The sequence below is a fragment of the Carassius auratus genome, unplaced genomic scaffold (genome assembly GCF_003368295.1).
Source record: "Carassius auratus strain Wakin unplaced genomic scaffold, ASM336829v1 scaf_tig00028729, whole genome shotgun sequence".
Lineage (NCBI taxonomy): Eukaryota > Metazoa > Chordata > Actinopteri > Cypriniformes > Cyprinidae > Carassius > Carassius auratus.
Window position 1 is genome coordinate 1 of NW_020525716.1, and position 17,662 is coordinate 17,662.

The 17,662-nt window shown below is 39.4% G+C and overlaps 1 protein-coding gene across 1 annotated transcript; it reads left to right on the forward strand.

The window, feature by feature from the left end:
* Positions 1–8,784: 8,784 nt before the first annotated feature.
* Positions 8,785–12,262, forward strand: LOC113079613 (uncharacterized; the record flags this gene model as incomplete). Its single annotated transcript, XM_026251856.1, has 3 exons — positions 8,785–9,123; positions 9,441–9,737; positions 12,243–12,262. Coding segments are annotated over 3 exons (656 nt in total), but the record flags the coding sequence as incomplete, so codon positions are not given.
* Positions 12,263–17,662: the final 5,400 nt, after the last annotated feature.

The window sequence follows — 17,662 nt, forward strand, 5'->3', positions numbered from 1 at the left end:
TCATTGCCATTAATGGGTTTAAACATGTATTTTGCATGGCACATGTGTGTGTGTGTGTGTGTGTGTGTGTGTGTGTTGTTTTGTTTTGCTTGCAGAGAGCAGTTACTTTCTGTGGTCTTCTCTCCGGATATTGGACAAAGCTATTGATTGTACAGAGTATGTACATGCACATAATGTGTGTGTGTGTGTGTGTGTATGAGTGTGTGTGTGTGTGTGTGTGTGTGCGTGTGTGCGTGTGTGCGTGTGTGTGGGTGGTGGGTGGGTGGTTTGGTTATGAAAAGCAGATCTGTATCGCTGGTGAGTATTAATACTCATTGCAATCTGGAGGATATGATCTGCATCCTTTATCCAAAATGAACTGAAACAGCTTCATTTGTTCTGTCCTGTTTTTTTCTCAATTAAGCTGAAAAGGTTTTTGAAGTATCAACACAAGTATCTGTTCCACTCTCATTACTTAATCATTCCATTCCGTGCCTAAGTTCTTCTGTATATGATTAAATATTCATTATATGCATTCCAAACCATTCATTCAGATCATCTGTTTTGCTACGGTGAACAGAGACTGTGATGCTAAAACACTGTAATGGATTGAATCATCCATAAATGTACAGTATATTACATTAATGAGATATGTAAGTCAAGTAGGTCTATTTAATAGAATATAGAGAATATGAGAACTTTTATGCTCCAGCACAGTAGTAATAATAAGAAGAATGTGAAGCTATCCCTGCATTTCATTCCAGAAGGGCTCATCCCTATGCCCTAATCCTTCAAAGGGTTTACCCTCCGGAGTGAGAGCTTCGAAGGGTTGAAGGGTGTAGGGGACCAAACAACTGTTTTTGTTTTGTTGTTGTTGTTGTTTTTTTTGCATTGAAATTAAATATTCACATTCTTCATGGTATCATTCCCGGCGAAGAAAATCTATTTCATTGATAGCATGTTTTGCTGTTGGCTGTGGGCCCAATATGGTTCAGTTCCAGAGATATTTGCATTTCAATATGGCTCCAGGAGTAAATCGTTAAGTTGTAAAAATTCAATGGTAAAAAAAAAAGTGTGTCACTTTGCAAAAATATAGTGCTTTTTTTTCTTTAAAATCCTGGGGTACTGGTATTATTTGCCTATTTGACAGTCAACAGTGATGACTAGATTAACACAAAAACTAATTTGGTTTTTGACCGTTGAAAATGGGTAGGATACAACAATTTGGACATGGAGCTGCACTGGGATCTCAATATCTGTATAGGATTTCAAACCATTCAGGGCCTTAAAATGAAGATTCCAAAAGAAAAGTTTCTAAGGATCCAAAATCTAAAAACATATTAAGATCAATTTAATGCTTCCTGAGTTCCAGACACACAAATTAAAATAATAATATTTAAACAGGTATGTCCTAAGCAATTGCTTGTTCTTCAGATGTTCCCCTTTAAATACAATAAGTATCAGCTGTATACAAAATGATCAACATAGGTTTTTAACTACTAAAATGGGTAATAATCAACAAATCAGATTTTTTTTTTTTTTTTTGCTATAATTTGTCAGTAGGAAATATCATTTAAAATTTTCCAAACATTATTTTTGTGATTAATATGAGATTAATTGTAATAATCCACTGATATCAAATGTCTGACATCAGCCAGTGCTCCACACAGAGATTTGATCTCACCATCATCATTCTGTCTGGAATAGCACGAAGAAACAGAACAAACTGAGAGAGACTCAATCCAGAAGAACTGTGGAAACTTGTGAACTTGTGTTTGTGATCCATTGGACATTTTTATTTTTTCCAGGTATGGGAGAAAGTGGAGATGCGTTGTTCTTTTTTTTTATACAGTTTTAAAGTTTTAGTCAATCTTTTTTTACCAGCTGGTACATGGCATGGTTAACTGGCTCCTCATCTGAGACAAGACATCCCAACACCCCAAAAAGTCTGATTAAAAAACCATGCTGTATATTGTAAATAATGTTTTATACTTAAAATAATTGTAAAAAGTTGTAAAACAACACAAACGCAAAATGGGCAAAAATGTGTTTAGAAACAATTTGAGTCTTCCTTTCTCTTGCCTCACAGTGAGTGCTTTGGTCTAAATGCTTTGCTATTGGCTATTTTATTCACTTAAACATCGGATGAAGTGATAGTTTTCTCTTAGCGAGTGCACAGCACACAGTTTGCACACGCACACCAAGTGAGAGGAGGTACACATTTCAAAGCCCCTCACTCTTAGACGAAATGTACATCACTGCCTGTGGTCTGGTGTGCTAGAAGAAGCTAGAAGAAGCGTGTAGCATGTGGCATGGCAAGACACAAATCAGTCAGGTGTTGTGAAAATGTTGCGTTTGAGGTGTTAAAGAAGATGGTCTTATTGGTCTTATTGCTTTTCAGTGGTAAGTTCTATATTTTGAATGGCTTGTTCTCAGTCTTGCATGCATATTTAGTGCTGTTCAGACAGCTCCTAAAGGGCTGTTTAACTTGGGTGGGTTGGTGCTAGGGTTTTATTTTTGCCTTTTTGCAGTTAGATATAGTCATGATGACTAGTAGACAACTGTGTTTTTATCATAAAATTATTCCAAAAACTGTTGCAATACTGCAAAATTGACATGCTATGACCAATAGCATGTTTAAATAGTTGAAGATACACTGTAAAAATAAATAAATAAAAATAAAAATTCAGTTGTCTTACATTTTTAGTTGAATCAAATTTGCTGTCATCCAGATTCATCTGAAAGTTTCATTTATTCTATGACATACAGGTATATGAATATTTACATATTTAAATGGCAATATCTCATAAAAGATTTGTCATAAAAGCAACACTATAAATCCAAAAGGAAGATGTCTGAAATGTACATCTAATTAATGGAAATATTGAGTAATAACCCCATTAATTACAATTAATACCAAATTTAAAAATAATAACACTAGTAAAAACCTCCCACATTCAGTGGGGCTTCTGTGTCAACTCTAAGGGTCCCTTCTACCCCAAGAGTCTTATTTTATTGTCCAAAGAAAGAATGAAAAATATCTTGCCCAAGGGAGGAATCTTACCCCGATATTTCTAAATATTAAGTATGTCCTAATGGCAGAAATTTGACGCTTTTGCTGTATTTTTAGCATTGATGTACACTGTCAGAAATAGGGGTACAGTAGGAGTCCATTTCTTTCCCCCAAGGTACAATCTACACTAACGTACCGCATAGGGCTTATTATTGGAGGGTCAGAAAGGTACATATACTGTATGTTCCCAAGCAAGGTACATATTTTTACCGTTTTTTTTAAAGGTACAATATCAAAAGCTAGCCCTGATTGGCAGCTTAAATCTCAATTTAAAAGTAACCAACGTCGGGATGAAATGGACTTTCAGCCAAATGACACTTACTCAGTTGATGATCGTTTATATGTCACAGTTAGACATTGTGTTTAAAATGAAATGTAAAATGTGAAAATTAAAAGAATTTAATAATATTGATTTTTTTAAATATTGATTTTAATTCAGCATGTGTGTGTGATATATATATATATTGTCACACCTGGACTCATTTAGTGTGTTTTTGCCCGTGACCCAGTTTGTGTCTTTCCGTGTTTCGTTTGAATAGTTCCAGGTGTGTCTATTCTATTCCTCATGTGTTCCATGTCCCTGTTAATTTAGTCATGCCATCCACCTGTGTTTCCCCAATTATCCTCTGTACATAAGCCTTTACCTTTCAGTTCTGTTTGGTCGGGTCTCCTCACTTGTGACTTCATTTGCTACTAACGTGTGCCTACCTCTGTGCTCCATGTTGGATATCCCCTGTGTTGGATATATTAAAAGCCTTATTCCGTTTATCCTCGACTCCGTATTCCTTCAGGCAGCGTAAAACCGTGACAGAAGACCCGACCTAAAAAAGAAAGTTTAAAACTGTGTGTTTTTCCCTCCGTTTTGCTTTCGTTTTTTCACAGTCTTTTCTTTTCTTGGTTTCTATGGATCCCCTCTATCGTCCCGAATTCCTCATCCTCCTGCTGAAGCAGGAAGGACATTCTCTCGAGGACCATACCAGACAGTTTCTTCTATTAGCTAATGCCACCAGCTACCCGGACGACGCGCTCTGCACCTTCTACAACACCAGCCTGAACTCCAAATGCAGAGCGTTGTCGTCCGAAGATGGTCCTCGGGAGGATTTCGCCGCATTCGTGGAGTGGACTCTGGCGAGAAATGGCTCTTCTTTCACCATCTGCCCCATAGAGGATCTCGCCAGCCCCACTCCCGACCCAGAGACCAGCCAGCCACCATCACGCCGCACGGAGCCAGAGCCCACCGCAGCCGCAGAGCCCGAGTCATTCACCGACAGGGAGCCGGATCTCGAGAGCGCGACTGACCAGGTGTGTGAGCCGGCAACACCGTGCATCGTGGGAGTCCTCGTGGAGATCGAGGGCGTGGAGGAAAGCCCTGCCCACACTCCTGCGACTGAGGGTGAGCTGTATGCAGTCTCTGAAGATCATATGGAGCAAGTTCTGGATCTGATGGACTGGTCTATGGAGGTAATCCCCAATTTTCCTGTTTCCCCGCTGGTTCCGTCTAGCCCTGATTCCCCTGTATACCCTCTCAGTCTCCCACTCCTACCTCCTCCAGTCATTTCCTCTGCTCCATTTTCGCTGGTTCCGTCCAGTCCTGATCCTCCTGTCCTTCCTCCCATCCTTCTCCTCTCTCCTCCTCCTAGACCAGCCAGTTCCTCGCCATCCCTGCTGGTGCCAGTCAGTCCCGCAGCTCACCCTCAGTCCGCGCCATCGGGGCGCGATGGTTCGCCGCTGGACTGCCAGTCTCCAGCTCCGCCTTGGCGCGTTAAGGCCCTGTCTCCGCCTCCAGCCTCCGAGCCCTGGACTCCTCCTCGGTCCTTCGACCCAGCAGCTCCGCCTTGGCTCTTAGCTCCCTCGTCTCCACCGTGGCCTGTCATCCCACCTGCTCCACCGGGCTCCCTCGTCCCTCCGGCTCCACCTTGGTCAGTCGTCGACCATCCGCCGCCTCGGGACTCCACTCCTCTGGTTCCACCTCGTCACTCCATCCCTCCGGCTTTGTCAGGCTCCTCCTTCCCTCCAGTTCCACCTCCATCCTCGGTCGCTCCGGCTCCACAGCGGTCTGCCAGGACCCCGCCTCCACCTTGGTCGCCTGAGCCTTCAGCTCCACCTAGGCCCTCCGGATCCTCGTCGTCACCCTGGCTCTGCGGCTGTGCTGCTCCATCTTGGGCTCCTCACCCACCGGTGCAGTCTCCGCCTGTCGGCCCCCTGGTGTCGTCGACCCTTCCTTCACCATGGCTCCTCCCGCCGTCGACTCCACCTTGGATCTCCGTCCTGGCTGGTCTCTGGTGGACCATCTGGCTCCTCCTGCTCCTGTCTCCTCCCTGGCTCCTCCTTCTGTGGTCCCTGTCTGCTGGCCCCCTCCTGGGAGTCCGTCCTCCACCGGAACCTCCTCCCAAGTTCCCACCCACGCCTCCCCCTGTTGTTTCTACGGTGCGAGGACGCACCTACCGGGAGGGGGGAGTACTGTCACACCTGGACTCATTTAGTGTGTTTTTGCCCGTGACCCAGTTTGTGTCTTTCCGTGTTTGGTTTGATTAGTTCCCAGGTGTGTCTATTCTATTCCTCATGTGTTCCATGTCCCTGTTAATTTAGTCATGCCATCCACCTGTGTTTCCCCAATTATCCTCTGTACATAAGCCTTTACCTTTCAGTTCTGTTTGGTCGGGTCTCCTCACTTGTGACTTCATTTGCTACTAACGTGTGCCTACCTCTGTGCTCCATGTTGGATATCCCCTGTGTTGGATATATTAAAAGCCTTATTCCGTTTATCCTCGACTCCGTATTCCTTCAGGCAGCGTAAAACCGTGACATATATATATATATATATATATATATATTAGGGCTGGAAAGATCATTTATATTAATCTGGAAAGATCATTTAAAGTCATTGTTGTGCAAACATCAAACAGAGATTACAAAAAGTAAATTCAGCAAGAAATATTTTGTTTGATAAAATTTATTACATATACTCTTTTGGACCATGTGAGTAAATTATGACAGAATTGGTTGGGTAAACTATAACTTTAACCCTCTGGAGTCTAAGGGTATTTTTGGGGCCTGGAGAAGTTTTGTCATGCCCTGATATTTGTGCTTTTTTCAGTTTCTTTTAAATATCTAAATGGGTCAAGTCTAATATCACTGTAATCAGCACAAACTGGGCTATAATAATATGTGAAATGCATGTATGTACATGATTGTATTTTTGAGAAAAAAAATGTTATGCATGGTTAGTGAAAAACTAAAAATGTTAAATCACTTGAATAAGGCCATAAAACACATACATAACATTGGTTCCCGGGATTGATGAGAACTGGAGCTTGTAGCCTAGAATTTTTCTTTCTAAATTATGTGAAAATCATCTTGTTTACTCATTCACAGAAAACAATATATTGATTTAAATTTTCTAAGACACTTTTTGTTGGTAAAAGTCATATGCGAGTAGGCGTCAACTATCATGAATATCATTGTGATTTACACCTGAGAAGACAAAGGCCTGCATAATGAGCTGCATAATGAGCCTTTCAGTCAGCTGTGCCACTGAGGGAGGACTTACAAGAAAGAATGTGAGAATAAAATAAATCTATATCATTTTATGTTTGTAGTTTATTAATAATATATTCCATTATCCCACAACATCATTTAATATCCACTTGGGGGAGCAGTTAAACAGTTTATTAGGAACAATCAAAGCTGACTTTCAAACAAATGTTTTGGCATCATTACTCCAGTCACACAATCCTTCAGAAATCCTTTTAACAATCTTATTTTCTACCAAAAAAATAAATAAAAAACCATTTATTATCATCATCATCATTATTATTATTATTATTAATGTTGAAAAGAGCTGAGAATATTTTTCAGGTTTTTTTAGGGGGAATAAATTGAAAGAAATGCATTGTTTTTACATTTGTTAGAGTTATCTCTATTTGTCACATTTATATTATTTACATCAAGCTTTTGAATGGTATAGTATTGTATATTGTTATTGAAACTTCATAATGTTTCACTTGATTATACATTTAGTCAGGAATTATAGTTTGGAAAAAGTATTTGGAAAAAGTCTAACTAGTAAAATGTTTACACGTTATGTGAAAACTAGTACAAGTATATAAATAAATAAAAAGAGACTTACTCATGTTTATGATCTCTGCTGAATAAAGTGCTTCATTCTTTTTTCTGAGGAAATCCATTTCTCAAATCCTCAACCACATCACATCTGTTTGGAGTGATTTATGTCTTATTCCTCTCATCGCGAAGCAAACAGTAAAATAAAATAAAAACTTGAAGAACAGTCTGGCTGCTTTTTCTTCTGTGTGGGCGTATTCAAGCCGCACGCTTCAGTTTGAATCTGAATAGCGCGTTAAGCGCGGGGGCGTGGTCACATTAAATATAATGAAAGGAGACAAGAAAAATAGACATCGCGTTGTTTTCATATGGATTACTTTATCTCAGAATATTTGTTTTCGACAGCACCTGTTTAGTTTAAAAGTAGACATTTCAGGCTTTCTATGGATATCTCTCTCATATCTCTTCGTTGAGTATTCACGGAGTTACAGTTCATTTTAATGACGTGTTTGTAAATGAAGATCAGCGCACACAAAGGCTGCAGACAACGCACCTTGTTTGTTATCTTTATTTTATAAGTGCACAAAGGTGTTTTGTTATTATGTTTGTATCCAAAAAAAAGTAGACCCTTTACAGATTCGATTGATGTATTGCTCTTATCTGTACGATTAAAACTGAGAATGTAATTTAAGTTCTTTTCGGGGTTATCAGGAGAAAATGACTCAAAACGCATATATGCGTTAATCGACTTCAAAGGGTTAATAATTTATTTTCTTAATTTTATTATTATTACTATGAAAATATGAAATTATTTCTTTAATGAAATGATACTCTAAATAATAAACTAAAACTGCCAGTAGGTGGTGGTAAATGTTTTAATGATTAAGTCATTGAGTCATTTATTCGTTCATTTGATTCGTTCAAATGGCAGATTCATTCAGGAGTGAAGTAAATGGTTCTTTATGATTGGTTCATTGAATCATTAGGCTTGTTCGACTTGAAGCGGATCATCACCATCAGACCGATCGGTGTGTGACATCAGAGAACCGCAAGAGCTTAGAGAGAGCAGAGACTCATTGTGCTTTTGAATCGTTCTCGTTGATGTCATACACCGATCGCTCTGTGCAGCGCCGCTTCAAAGCAAACGCGCCAAATGGTTCACCAAATTCGTTCAGAAGTGGATTAAGAAATGATATGGCGCTGTAGATTGCTCAGGGATGATCAGTTCTGATTTGTCTTTATCTTTTGGTTGGCAAAATTGAGCAAAACCAACAACATTGTGTCAAAAATAACACAATATTAACTTCTTAATGAACTGTTGTAAGATGAGTATCACATATTGCACTTAGCCTACAGCTCGTGTGATATTTCTTCACTATGTGATGTAAATATGAGCCAAAATTTCAAACACTCGCATTTTGCCCCATATCTTGAATTTCAGTGATATTCTCTAGGCTCCATCATTATAGTCAACGATTATGCCCCAGCCCCAGTGACAAGCCATTGTACCCCTAAAGGTACAATTATGTACTTTATTTTCTGAGAGTGTACTTAAAATGCTTAAATGAAAAATATTATAGTGGTGATTTATTTTGTCTTTTTTCCAAATAAACTTTGAAAGTTAAGATGAAAATCTGTGATTTTTTTTGTTGTTGTCTGTTTTATTTCAGGTGTGTCTGATGTTTATTCAACTGAAACAGAGATATCATTGATGGAGGGAGATTCTGTTATTCTACACACTAATGTTACTGAAATACAGAGAGATGATCTGATACTGTGGACATTTAGAATTAATAGTTCAGAGACTCGTATCGCTGAAATCTATAAACAGATTGTCTCTGTGTATGATAATAAAGAGAATAATGAGAGATTCAGAGACAGACTAAAGATAGATGAGCAGACAGGATCTCTGACCATCACAAACATCAACAAATTACACTCTGGACTTTATAAACTACAGATCATCAGAGGAGATGTCAAACACAAGAGCTTCAGTATTGATGTCTATGGTGAGTAAACTGAAGAGATCATATTGAAAGGCATTTTTTATTATATTTTAATCTGGTCTGCACTGATAGCCTTAGGTCCCGAGTTTGAATCCCGGCTTGAGGACCTTTCCTGATCCCTCTCTCTCTCACTCCTGCTCCATTTCCTTTCTGCTCTTCTGTTATAATAAAGGCAAAAATGCCAAAATAAATCTCAAAAAGATTAAACTGGGCCGTCTGGAGATAAATTATTTTTAGATCTATGACTGAGTATATTTACACACATCTCTTTCAATAATTGTTTGTTTTAAAAATATTTATCTTTTCTTCATGTTTTGTAGCTCTACTGACTGTTCCAGTCATCAGTGATTCTCCTCAAAACCCATCAGTGTCTGGAAGATCTTCAGTGTCTAATTGTTCACTGCTGTGTTCAGCTGTGAATGTGAGTGCTGTGACTCTCTCCCGGTACAAAGGAAACAGTTTATTGTCCAGCATCAGTGTGTCTGATCTCAGCATCAGTCTCTCTCTACCTCTGGAGCTTGAGTGTCTGGATGATTCGTACAGCTGTGTTGTGGCTTATTCATTCACTAACCAGACTAAACATCTCAACAACACTGATCTCTGCCAGACGTGTTCAGGTACGTCAGCACTGGGGGTTTTTCCACTAAACTATTGTTTATCTCTAAATGATTTATAAATGAACTCACATTGTCACATATTTGTGTCTGTGCTTTATCTTAGCACATTAATTACTGTTATGATCTATACTATTTATCTATAAATAATAAAAAAAAAAACGATAAAATGTAAATTGAAAAAAAAATATGTAATACAGGAAATAAAAATATACATTACGTAAATATTTGATAGATTAATATAACTTCAACTTCAATCTATTGCTACTCATTCCGGTCTCAACCTCATGGCACTGACTGAGACTTGGATCAAACCTGAAGATACTGCCACCCCTGCAGCCCTCTCCACTAATTTCACTTGTTCCCACACTCCTCGTACCACTGGGAGGGGTGGAGGCACGGTTCTCCTTATATCAAATAATAGAAATTTGATCTTCAGCCATCACTTACAGGTAACGGTTCATTCGAATCACATGCCATTACTGTACCCCACCCTGTTAAAATCCACTTTGTGGTCATTTATCGTCCCCCAGGTCAATTGGGAAACTTCTTAGAGGAGTTGGATGTGCTGCTATCAAACTTTCCTGAAGATGGTACTCCTCTGGTACTGCTTGGTGACTTCAACATCCACCTAGATAAAACCCCAGGCTGCTGACTTCAAAACTCTGCTCACCTCATTTGATCTCAAGCTAGTGTCTACTACAGCGACTCACAAATCAGACAACCAACTGGACCTCATCTACATGCGCTGTTGCTCTGTGGACAACTCTTCAGTTGCTCAACTGCACACCTCAGACCACTTCCTCATTACTGCTAACCTAGCACTTATTCCTGATGTGCCTCACACTCCAACGCAGGTCACCTTTCGACGGAACCTACGCTCACTCTCTCCATCTCGCCTATCTTCTGTGGTTTCATCCTCACTTCCTGCACTCTCTCAGTTTTCAGCTCTGGACATGAACAGCGCTGCGGACACTCTTTGCTCCACTTTAACATCTTGCTTGGACAACTTTTGCCCACTGTTGTCTAGACCAGCACGCACCGCCCCATCTGCCCCGTGGCTGTCCGAGGTGCTCCATGAACATCACTCTAAACTCAGGGCTGGAGAGAGGAAATCATTAATCCACCGCCACCACCTCCTCCATCAACTCTTACAGTGGGCGACTTTGCAGTTTTCTTCACAAATAAGACAAGATCCATCAGTGACCAATTCTCCTCACCGCAGACTGAGGACAACTTCACAATGACCGACGCACACTCTTTCTCCTCCTTCTCCCCACTCTCAGAGATGGACGTCTCCAAACTTCTCCTGTCCAATCTTCCTACTACTTGTCCACTTGATCCGATCCCCACTCACCTTCTTTAAGCGATCTCTTCTTCAGTCATACCTTCGCTTACTCACATTATCTCCTCTCTTCACTCTGGAACATTTCCCTCAGCATTCAAGCAGGCTCGGGTAAGCCCACTGCTCAAGATACCATCTCTAAATCCAGCGCTTCTTGAAAACTACAGACCGGTATCCCTTCTTCCATTCATTGCAAAGACACTTGAGTGAGCTGTGTTCAACCAGCTTTCTATGTTCCTTGTACAGAACAACCTCCTGGACAGCAACCAATCTGGCTTCAAAAGGGGCCACTCAACTGAGACTGCTCTGCTCTCGGTTACTGAAACCCTGCGACTAGCAAGAGCAGCTTTAAAATCCTCAGTACTCATCTTACTGGACCTGTCTGCTGCTTTTGACACTGTTAATCACCAGATTCTCCTGTCCACCCTCAGAAAGATGGGCATCTCTGGAACTGCACTCCTGTGGGTTAAGTCCTACCTCTCTGACAGATCCTTCAGTGTGTCTTGGAGGGGTGATGTTTCTAAGTCACAACACCTTGCTACTGGGGTTCCTCAAGGCTCAGTACTTGGACCACTTCTCTTCTCCATCTACATGACATCATTAGGATCTGTCATTCAGAAGCATGGCTTTTCTTATCACTGCTACGCTGATGACACCCAACTCTACTTCTCATTCCAGCCAGATGACCCGACGCTAGCTGCTCGCATTTCAGCCTGTCTGAGTGAAATTTCTAGCTGGATGAATGACCATCACCTTCAGCTTAACCTTACGAAGACAGAACTCCTGGTGAATCCAGCTAACCCATTGCTTCATCACAACTTCTCTATTCAGCTGGGTTCATCAACCATTACTCCTTCGAGGACGGCCAGAAACCTAGGAGTGGTGATGAATCATCAGTTAAGCTTCACAGACCACATTGCTACAATGACCCGCTCCTGCAGGTTTTCCTTATACAACATTAGGAAGATTAGACCCTTCCTATCAGAGCAAGCCACCCAACTTCTTGTCCAAGCTCTTGTTCTCTCCAGACTGGACTATTGTAATGCTCTCCTGGCGGGCCTTCCTGCATGTACTGTCAAGCCTCTACAATTGATCCAGAATGCAGCAGCGAGGGTTGTCTTCAATGAGCCAAAAAAAGCTTATGTTACTCCTCTCCTCATCAGGTTACACTGGCTACCAGTAGCCACTCGCATTAGATTCAAGGTACTGATGCTTGCCTACAAGACGTAGATAATACGTCTTACCTAAACCTAAATACCAACATACCTAAACCCACTGGTTAAATCTTATGTGCCCTCCAGAAGTTTGCTTCTCTACAAGTGAACGACGCCTTGTGGTACCATCCCAAAGAAGTTCAAAATCACTCTCACGGACCTTTTCCTGGACTGTGGCCAGCTGGTGTAATGACCTCCCAATCTCAATTCGTACAGCTGAGTCTTTACTCATTTTCAAGAAACATCTAAAGACTCATCTTTTTTGCATCCACTTAACCAACTTATACTAGCACTTTTTCCTTTTCTTGTCTTTTCATTTATATATTAAAAAAAAAGGCTATGCGTTCTATACTAGACTAACTGAGACTTGTCATGGCACTTATATACTGTTGTTGTTCTCTTGTTGATCTGACTGCTTCTATTGTTCTCATTTGTAAGTCGCTTTGGAAGAAAGCGTCTGCTAAATGATTAAATGTAAAATGTAAATGTAAATATAATCATCAACTTCAAATATCAACTTTTAGGTGCATCTTTTTATAATATTTACCCTAATTAGATCTGCTGGTATTTCATCTTGATTGAGGTCTGGTGAGATTAATTTACAGTAATTACTGATTTTGCCTTATCCATTGCAGATGGTCCTCGTGTGCCTTTCAAAGGTATAATTGCTGCTGTATTTCTGCTCCTGTTAGCGATCTCAGTTTTAGCTGTGTGGATATTCTGTCGCCACAGGAGCCACAAAAAAGCTGTACAAGAAAGCAAGTATTACCTATATATTCAACAGAATTTTTTTATTTTTTATTTTTTTATTTTCTATGTTTTAAATGTAATTTTACTAAACAGCTCGGACTACTGTGGAAGAGGTGGAGTATACTGATCCAACATTTACTATAAACAGAGCTCAAAATTCGGTAAGATGTGTTTGTTGTTCTCTGCACTTTTATACAAATACAGGTGCATCTAAAAAAAATTAGAATATCATTGAAAAGTTATTTTTTTTTTTTTTTGCAATTTAATAAAAACATTAAGAATTAAAATTCATTGCACACAAACTGAAACATTTCAAGAGTTTTTTTTTTTTATTATTATTATTCTGATGGTTATGACTTACAGCTTAGGAAAAAAAAAATCAGTATCTCAAAAAAATTTAATATTTCATTTTGAGCTTGGTTAGTTTGATTAATTTTGAGTATAAATACTGGGCACCTCTTGGGCTAGTTTAGAACATGCAACCACAATTATGGGAAAGACTACTGACTTGACAATTGTCCAGAAGACGATCATCAACACCCTCAGAATGTCATTGCTGAAAGGGCCGGCTGTTCACAGAGTGCTATATCAAAATATATTCATAGAAAGTTGACTGGATGGAAAAAGTGTCGTAGGAAAAGCAGGGGCGCTGCACAAGATCCCGGGGCCCTATGCATAGGCAGTCCTAATGCCCCCCCGCCTCCCCCCTGAAAATATATATTCCAGACTTTTCAAGGGCCCTCTCTTCCTTTGGGGCCATGGTAATCAGTATTAGTTTTACCCCCAGTCCGACGCCCCTGAGGAAAAGGTGCACTAGCAACAGGGATGACCACAGCCTTGGAAAGATTGTCAGGAAAAGCCAATTCAAGAACTTGGGATATCTTTACAAGGAGTGGACTTAAGCCGGAGTCAGCTCATCAAGACTCACCACACTCACTTACACTTACAAGTGGTTTGCTGACCATGATACTACTGTGCTTGATTGGCCAGCCAACTCACCTGACCTGAACCTCACAGAGAATGGGGTATTCTGATAAGGAAGATAAGTAACATCTGACAAACAACACAGAGGAGCTGAAGGAAACCTGGTCTTCAATAACACCTCAGCAATGCCACAGGCTGATCGCCTCCATGCCACGCCGCATTAAAGCAGTAATTTGACCAAAAGGAGCCACAATCAAGTATTGAGTGCATAATTAAACCTTCTTTGGAGATCTTGAACATTTCGGTTTTGTAACTCTTTTTTTGATTGATCTTTGAGAAAATATAGAAAAAATAGAGATACTGAATTTTTTATCTTTATTTCATAACCATCAGAATTAGAATAAAATAAAAAATAAAGACCTTTTCCATGATATTCTAATTATTATTATTATTTTTATGATCACACTCATGATCTGCTTAATTTAATGTGCTTTGGCTGTGAATTCTGGCTTCAGTTCTTCTGTGACTCTGTGCATGTACTTACATGATCTTGAAGCTTTTCATTCCCTTTTTTGTGGGATTTGGTCTTCTCACGGTATTCCTTTCCTCTATGTATGGAATGTTTTATACTTATGCATATGTAGTAACAGCAATGTTTTTCTCTTCCTGATGCGTGTCTGTTTTCATACAGGAGACTAATGGACAAAATCAATCAGAGTATTCAGAGGTGTCTTTCAGATGATGATCTTTAAGACTGTTTTATTATAAAGCTCATCTTATTACAGGCCAGAGCATGTTGGAGCATATATCAGTATGTAACAAAGCTTCAAGTCTCAAAGTTGAACTGCAAATCTACTGGTTGTGGTATTGTTTACTACAAATGAGTGTATTTCATCATGCAATTACTTCATGAAAAAAATGTGGTCTTTAGTAAGAAAGAAAGACCAGAAGTCTAAAGTATCCACAACAGACAAATTCATGAGATGCTCCATACATTTCTGAGCTCAGTCATGTCTGCAGCTGCACATCTTGTCTAGACTTGATTCTTGGTGGTTTGTGTTCATTATTATTTTTACACCCATCCACATGATTGCTATCATAGCTCTGATTATGAGTCATGGAAACAAGACAAAATAGATCAAAAGAAGGATTAGAAAAAGAACACCAGCATGAGCTACATAATGAGTACAAATGCAGACAGTGTTTTTAGATACATGTAATCATTGAGGAGTGCCAAATTTCGGTCTTGGAAGGCCCCAAAAAGCTCTAACCCCAAATAGACACCACTGAAGCAGCTAATCAAGCTCTTACTATGCTAGAAACTTCAAGGCAGGTGTGTTGAGGCAAGATGGAGTTAAACTCTGCAGGACACCAGCCCTGCAGGACAGAGTTTGGACATCTCTGCTCTCTCTGCTGAATATTTGTGGGTTTTACATGTAACATGATCAAGTCGGCCCCTGCTGGTAGATAATAACAGGTACACAATGTGTGTGACAAAATGCATATCAATATCTACTGACAGCATTACGAACTGGATTATCTGTGTATTCTGAAGAAGGCAATTCAAAAACCCAGCTAAAAAACAACTATGCTAAAGCTGATATCATTAAAACGTCATTAAAATGTCATTTTATTTATTGCTACCTACCAGTGACAGTACATTCAGCTAAAGATGGAAATCCCTCGATTGTTTTGATTACTGATGTGTCATATATTTGGTGTAAACTGGTGTATGAATTTACACACTGCTTTAAACATTGTAGCATAATAATTATCAAGCAACTGCAAACAAGTTTTAATCTTAGTAGTGTTCAGTAAGAAATGGACTGAGACCGGTCACCCACTGAAGTTAAACAGGGTTGATCTTGATTTTTACTTCTTGAAAGTATTGAGTATTGACAATATTCACTGAAACTGTTTGACAGGAATAGGTTTTATTATTTGTGCCAAAAGCATACTAGCAGTTTTTGTCCTTAGTTTTCTGTCCTTCATTTCAGTGGCTGTAGAAGTGGTTTGTATTACCTGAAAAATAAACACACTTAAACATGCCCTCTGTACTGACTCATGTTTCCTTTCTTTCTAATACATAACATTTTAATCAATTTTATCAGACATCATTTTGAGTCGTGTGATTGGACTGTTTCTCTGTTGACGTTGTTAGCAGTCTGTTGGTTTTAACAGGATGTGGTTTGTAAGTGAGATATGAGGAAGCATTTAGTGAGAGATTAAGAAATATTGAAATATTATAATGTAGGCTACTTTTGTAGTAAGAAAAATAAAACCTCTGAAAACAAAAGTCAGAAGATGTGTATAGTCTCCGGCTCGTGAAACAGTTTAGGAAACTGTTATCAGTTTGTTTGAGGCTCTTCATTCTCTCTGATTCACTAGAAGCTCAGTTTGAGAGTTTGACTGAGATCTGTTGTGGTCTGCTTCTTTTAGTTTATGAGGTCTGGACTCAAACGCTGTATTTGTGAACAGTGTGTTCATGAATTTAGGACTCATCAAGTCATCTGAAGAAAACATAGTTTGATTATTTATTGAATCTCTGTTGTTCTTGTACAATGTTGGACACATTTTAAAGAAGATGAGCTCAAATCCTGCTGTTTTCTGTCTACTGGTGTTTGTCACAAAGTGTAAGTGTTTCCATTTTAATTTTGCTTTTACTGAATTTAGATAAATGTGACATGGTTAGTTCAGTTTATTTCATACTATTAATTTATCTTAAATTTTTCTGAAAACAATAACTTTGTTTCAGGTGTGTTTGGTGTTAAAACAGATGAAGTGAAGTCAGTGTCAGTGACTGAAGGAGATTCTGTCTCTCTAAACACTGATGTTAAAATACAGAGAGATTACATGATTATGTGGACGTTTGGACCTCAAAACACTCGAATAGCTGAAATCATTAAAAGAGACCAAATAAACTTTATTTTTGTCAGTAATGATGAGAGATTCAGATACAAACTCCAGATGGACAATCAAACTGGATCTCTGACCATCAGAAACATCAGATCTGAACACTCTGGACTTTATAAACTGACCGTCATCAGTGGAAACAACTCACTGAAGAGCTTCAGTCTTACTGTGTACGGTGAGTAAACTCTACTGCCACTAATGCTAGAATTAAATATTTTTTATAATAGTCTAAACTCACAAATGCTGTAAATTAGATGTACAAAGATGTAAAAGCATTCATTTCTTTCTCAGCCTTTAAAATGCTGGTTTCTTTTTGATTATCTTTGCAAGAAAACATCTGTCATGTTAATTTTATCATAGTTTGTTGATTATAACACATACATGGTCTTTCATGTTTTCCAGCTCCTCTTCCCTCTCCTGTCATCAGCAGAGACACTTCAAACTGTTCATCATCATCATCATCATCTAAACGTTCATCAGTGTCTAATTGTGTAAACATGTCAGTCGGATTGAATTGGCCAGATCCGACTAAAATTTTGATCGGATTGTAAGGGGTGGATAATCCCTTTTGTATTCCGAGCGAGGGGAGGATACTCGGAAAGTAAACACTTGATTGGATTGAAAATCGAAAATGGAAAGTACTGCGCATGTGCAGTGACGCAGAAATAACGTAATGACGTATGACGCGCGGAATAAAGTGTAATAAATAAGTGGGCTGTCATTATAAATTTCCTCTTTCACTCAGCGTATGTGAAGTGGAACAGGACCACGGTCCATCAGTC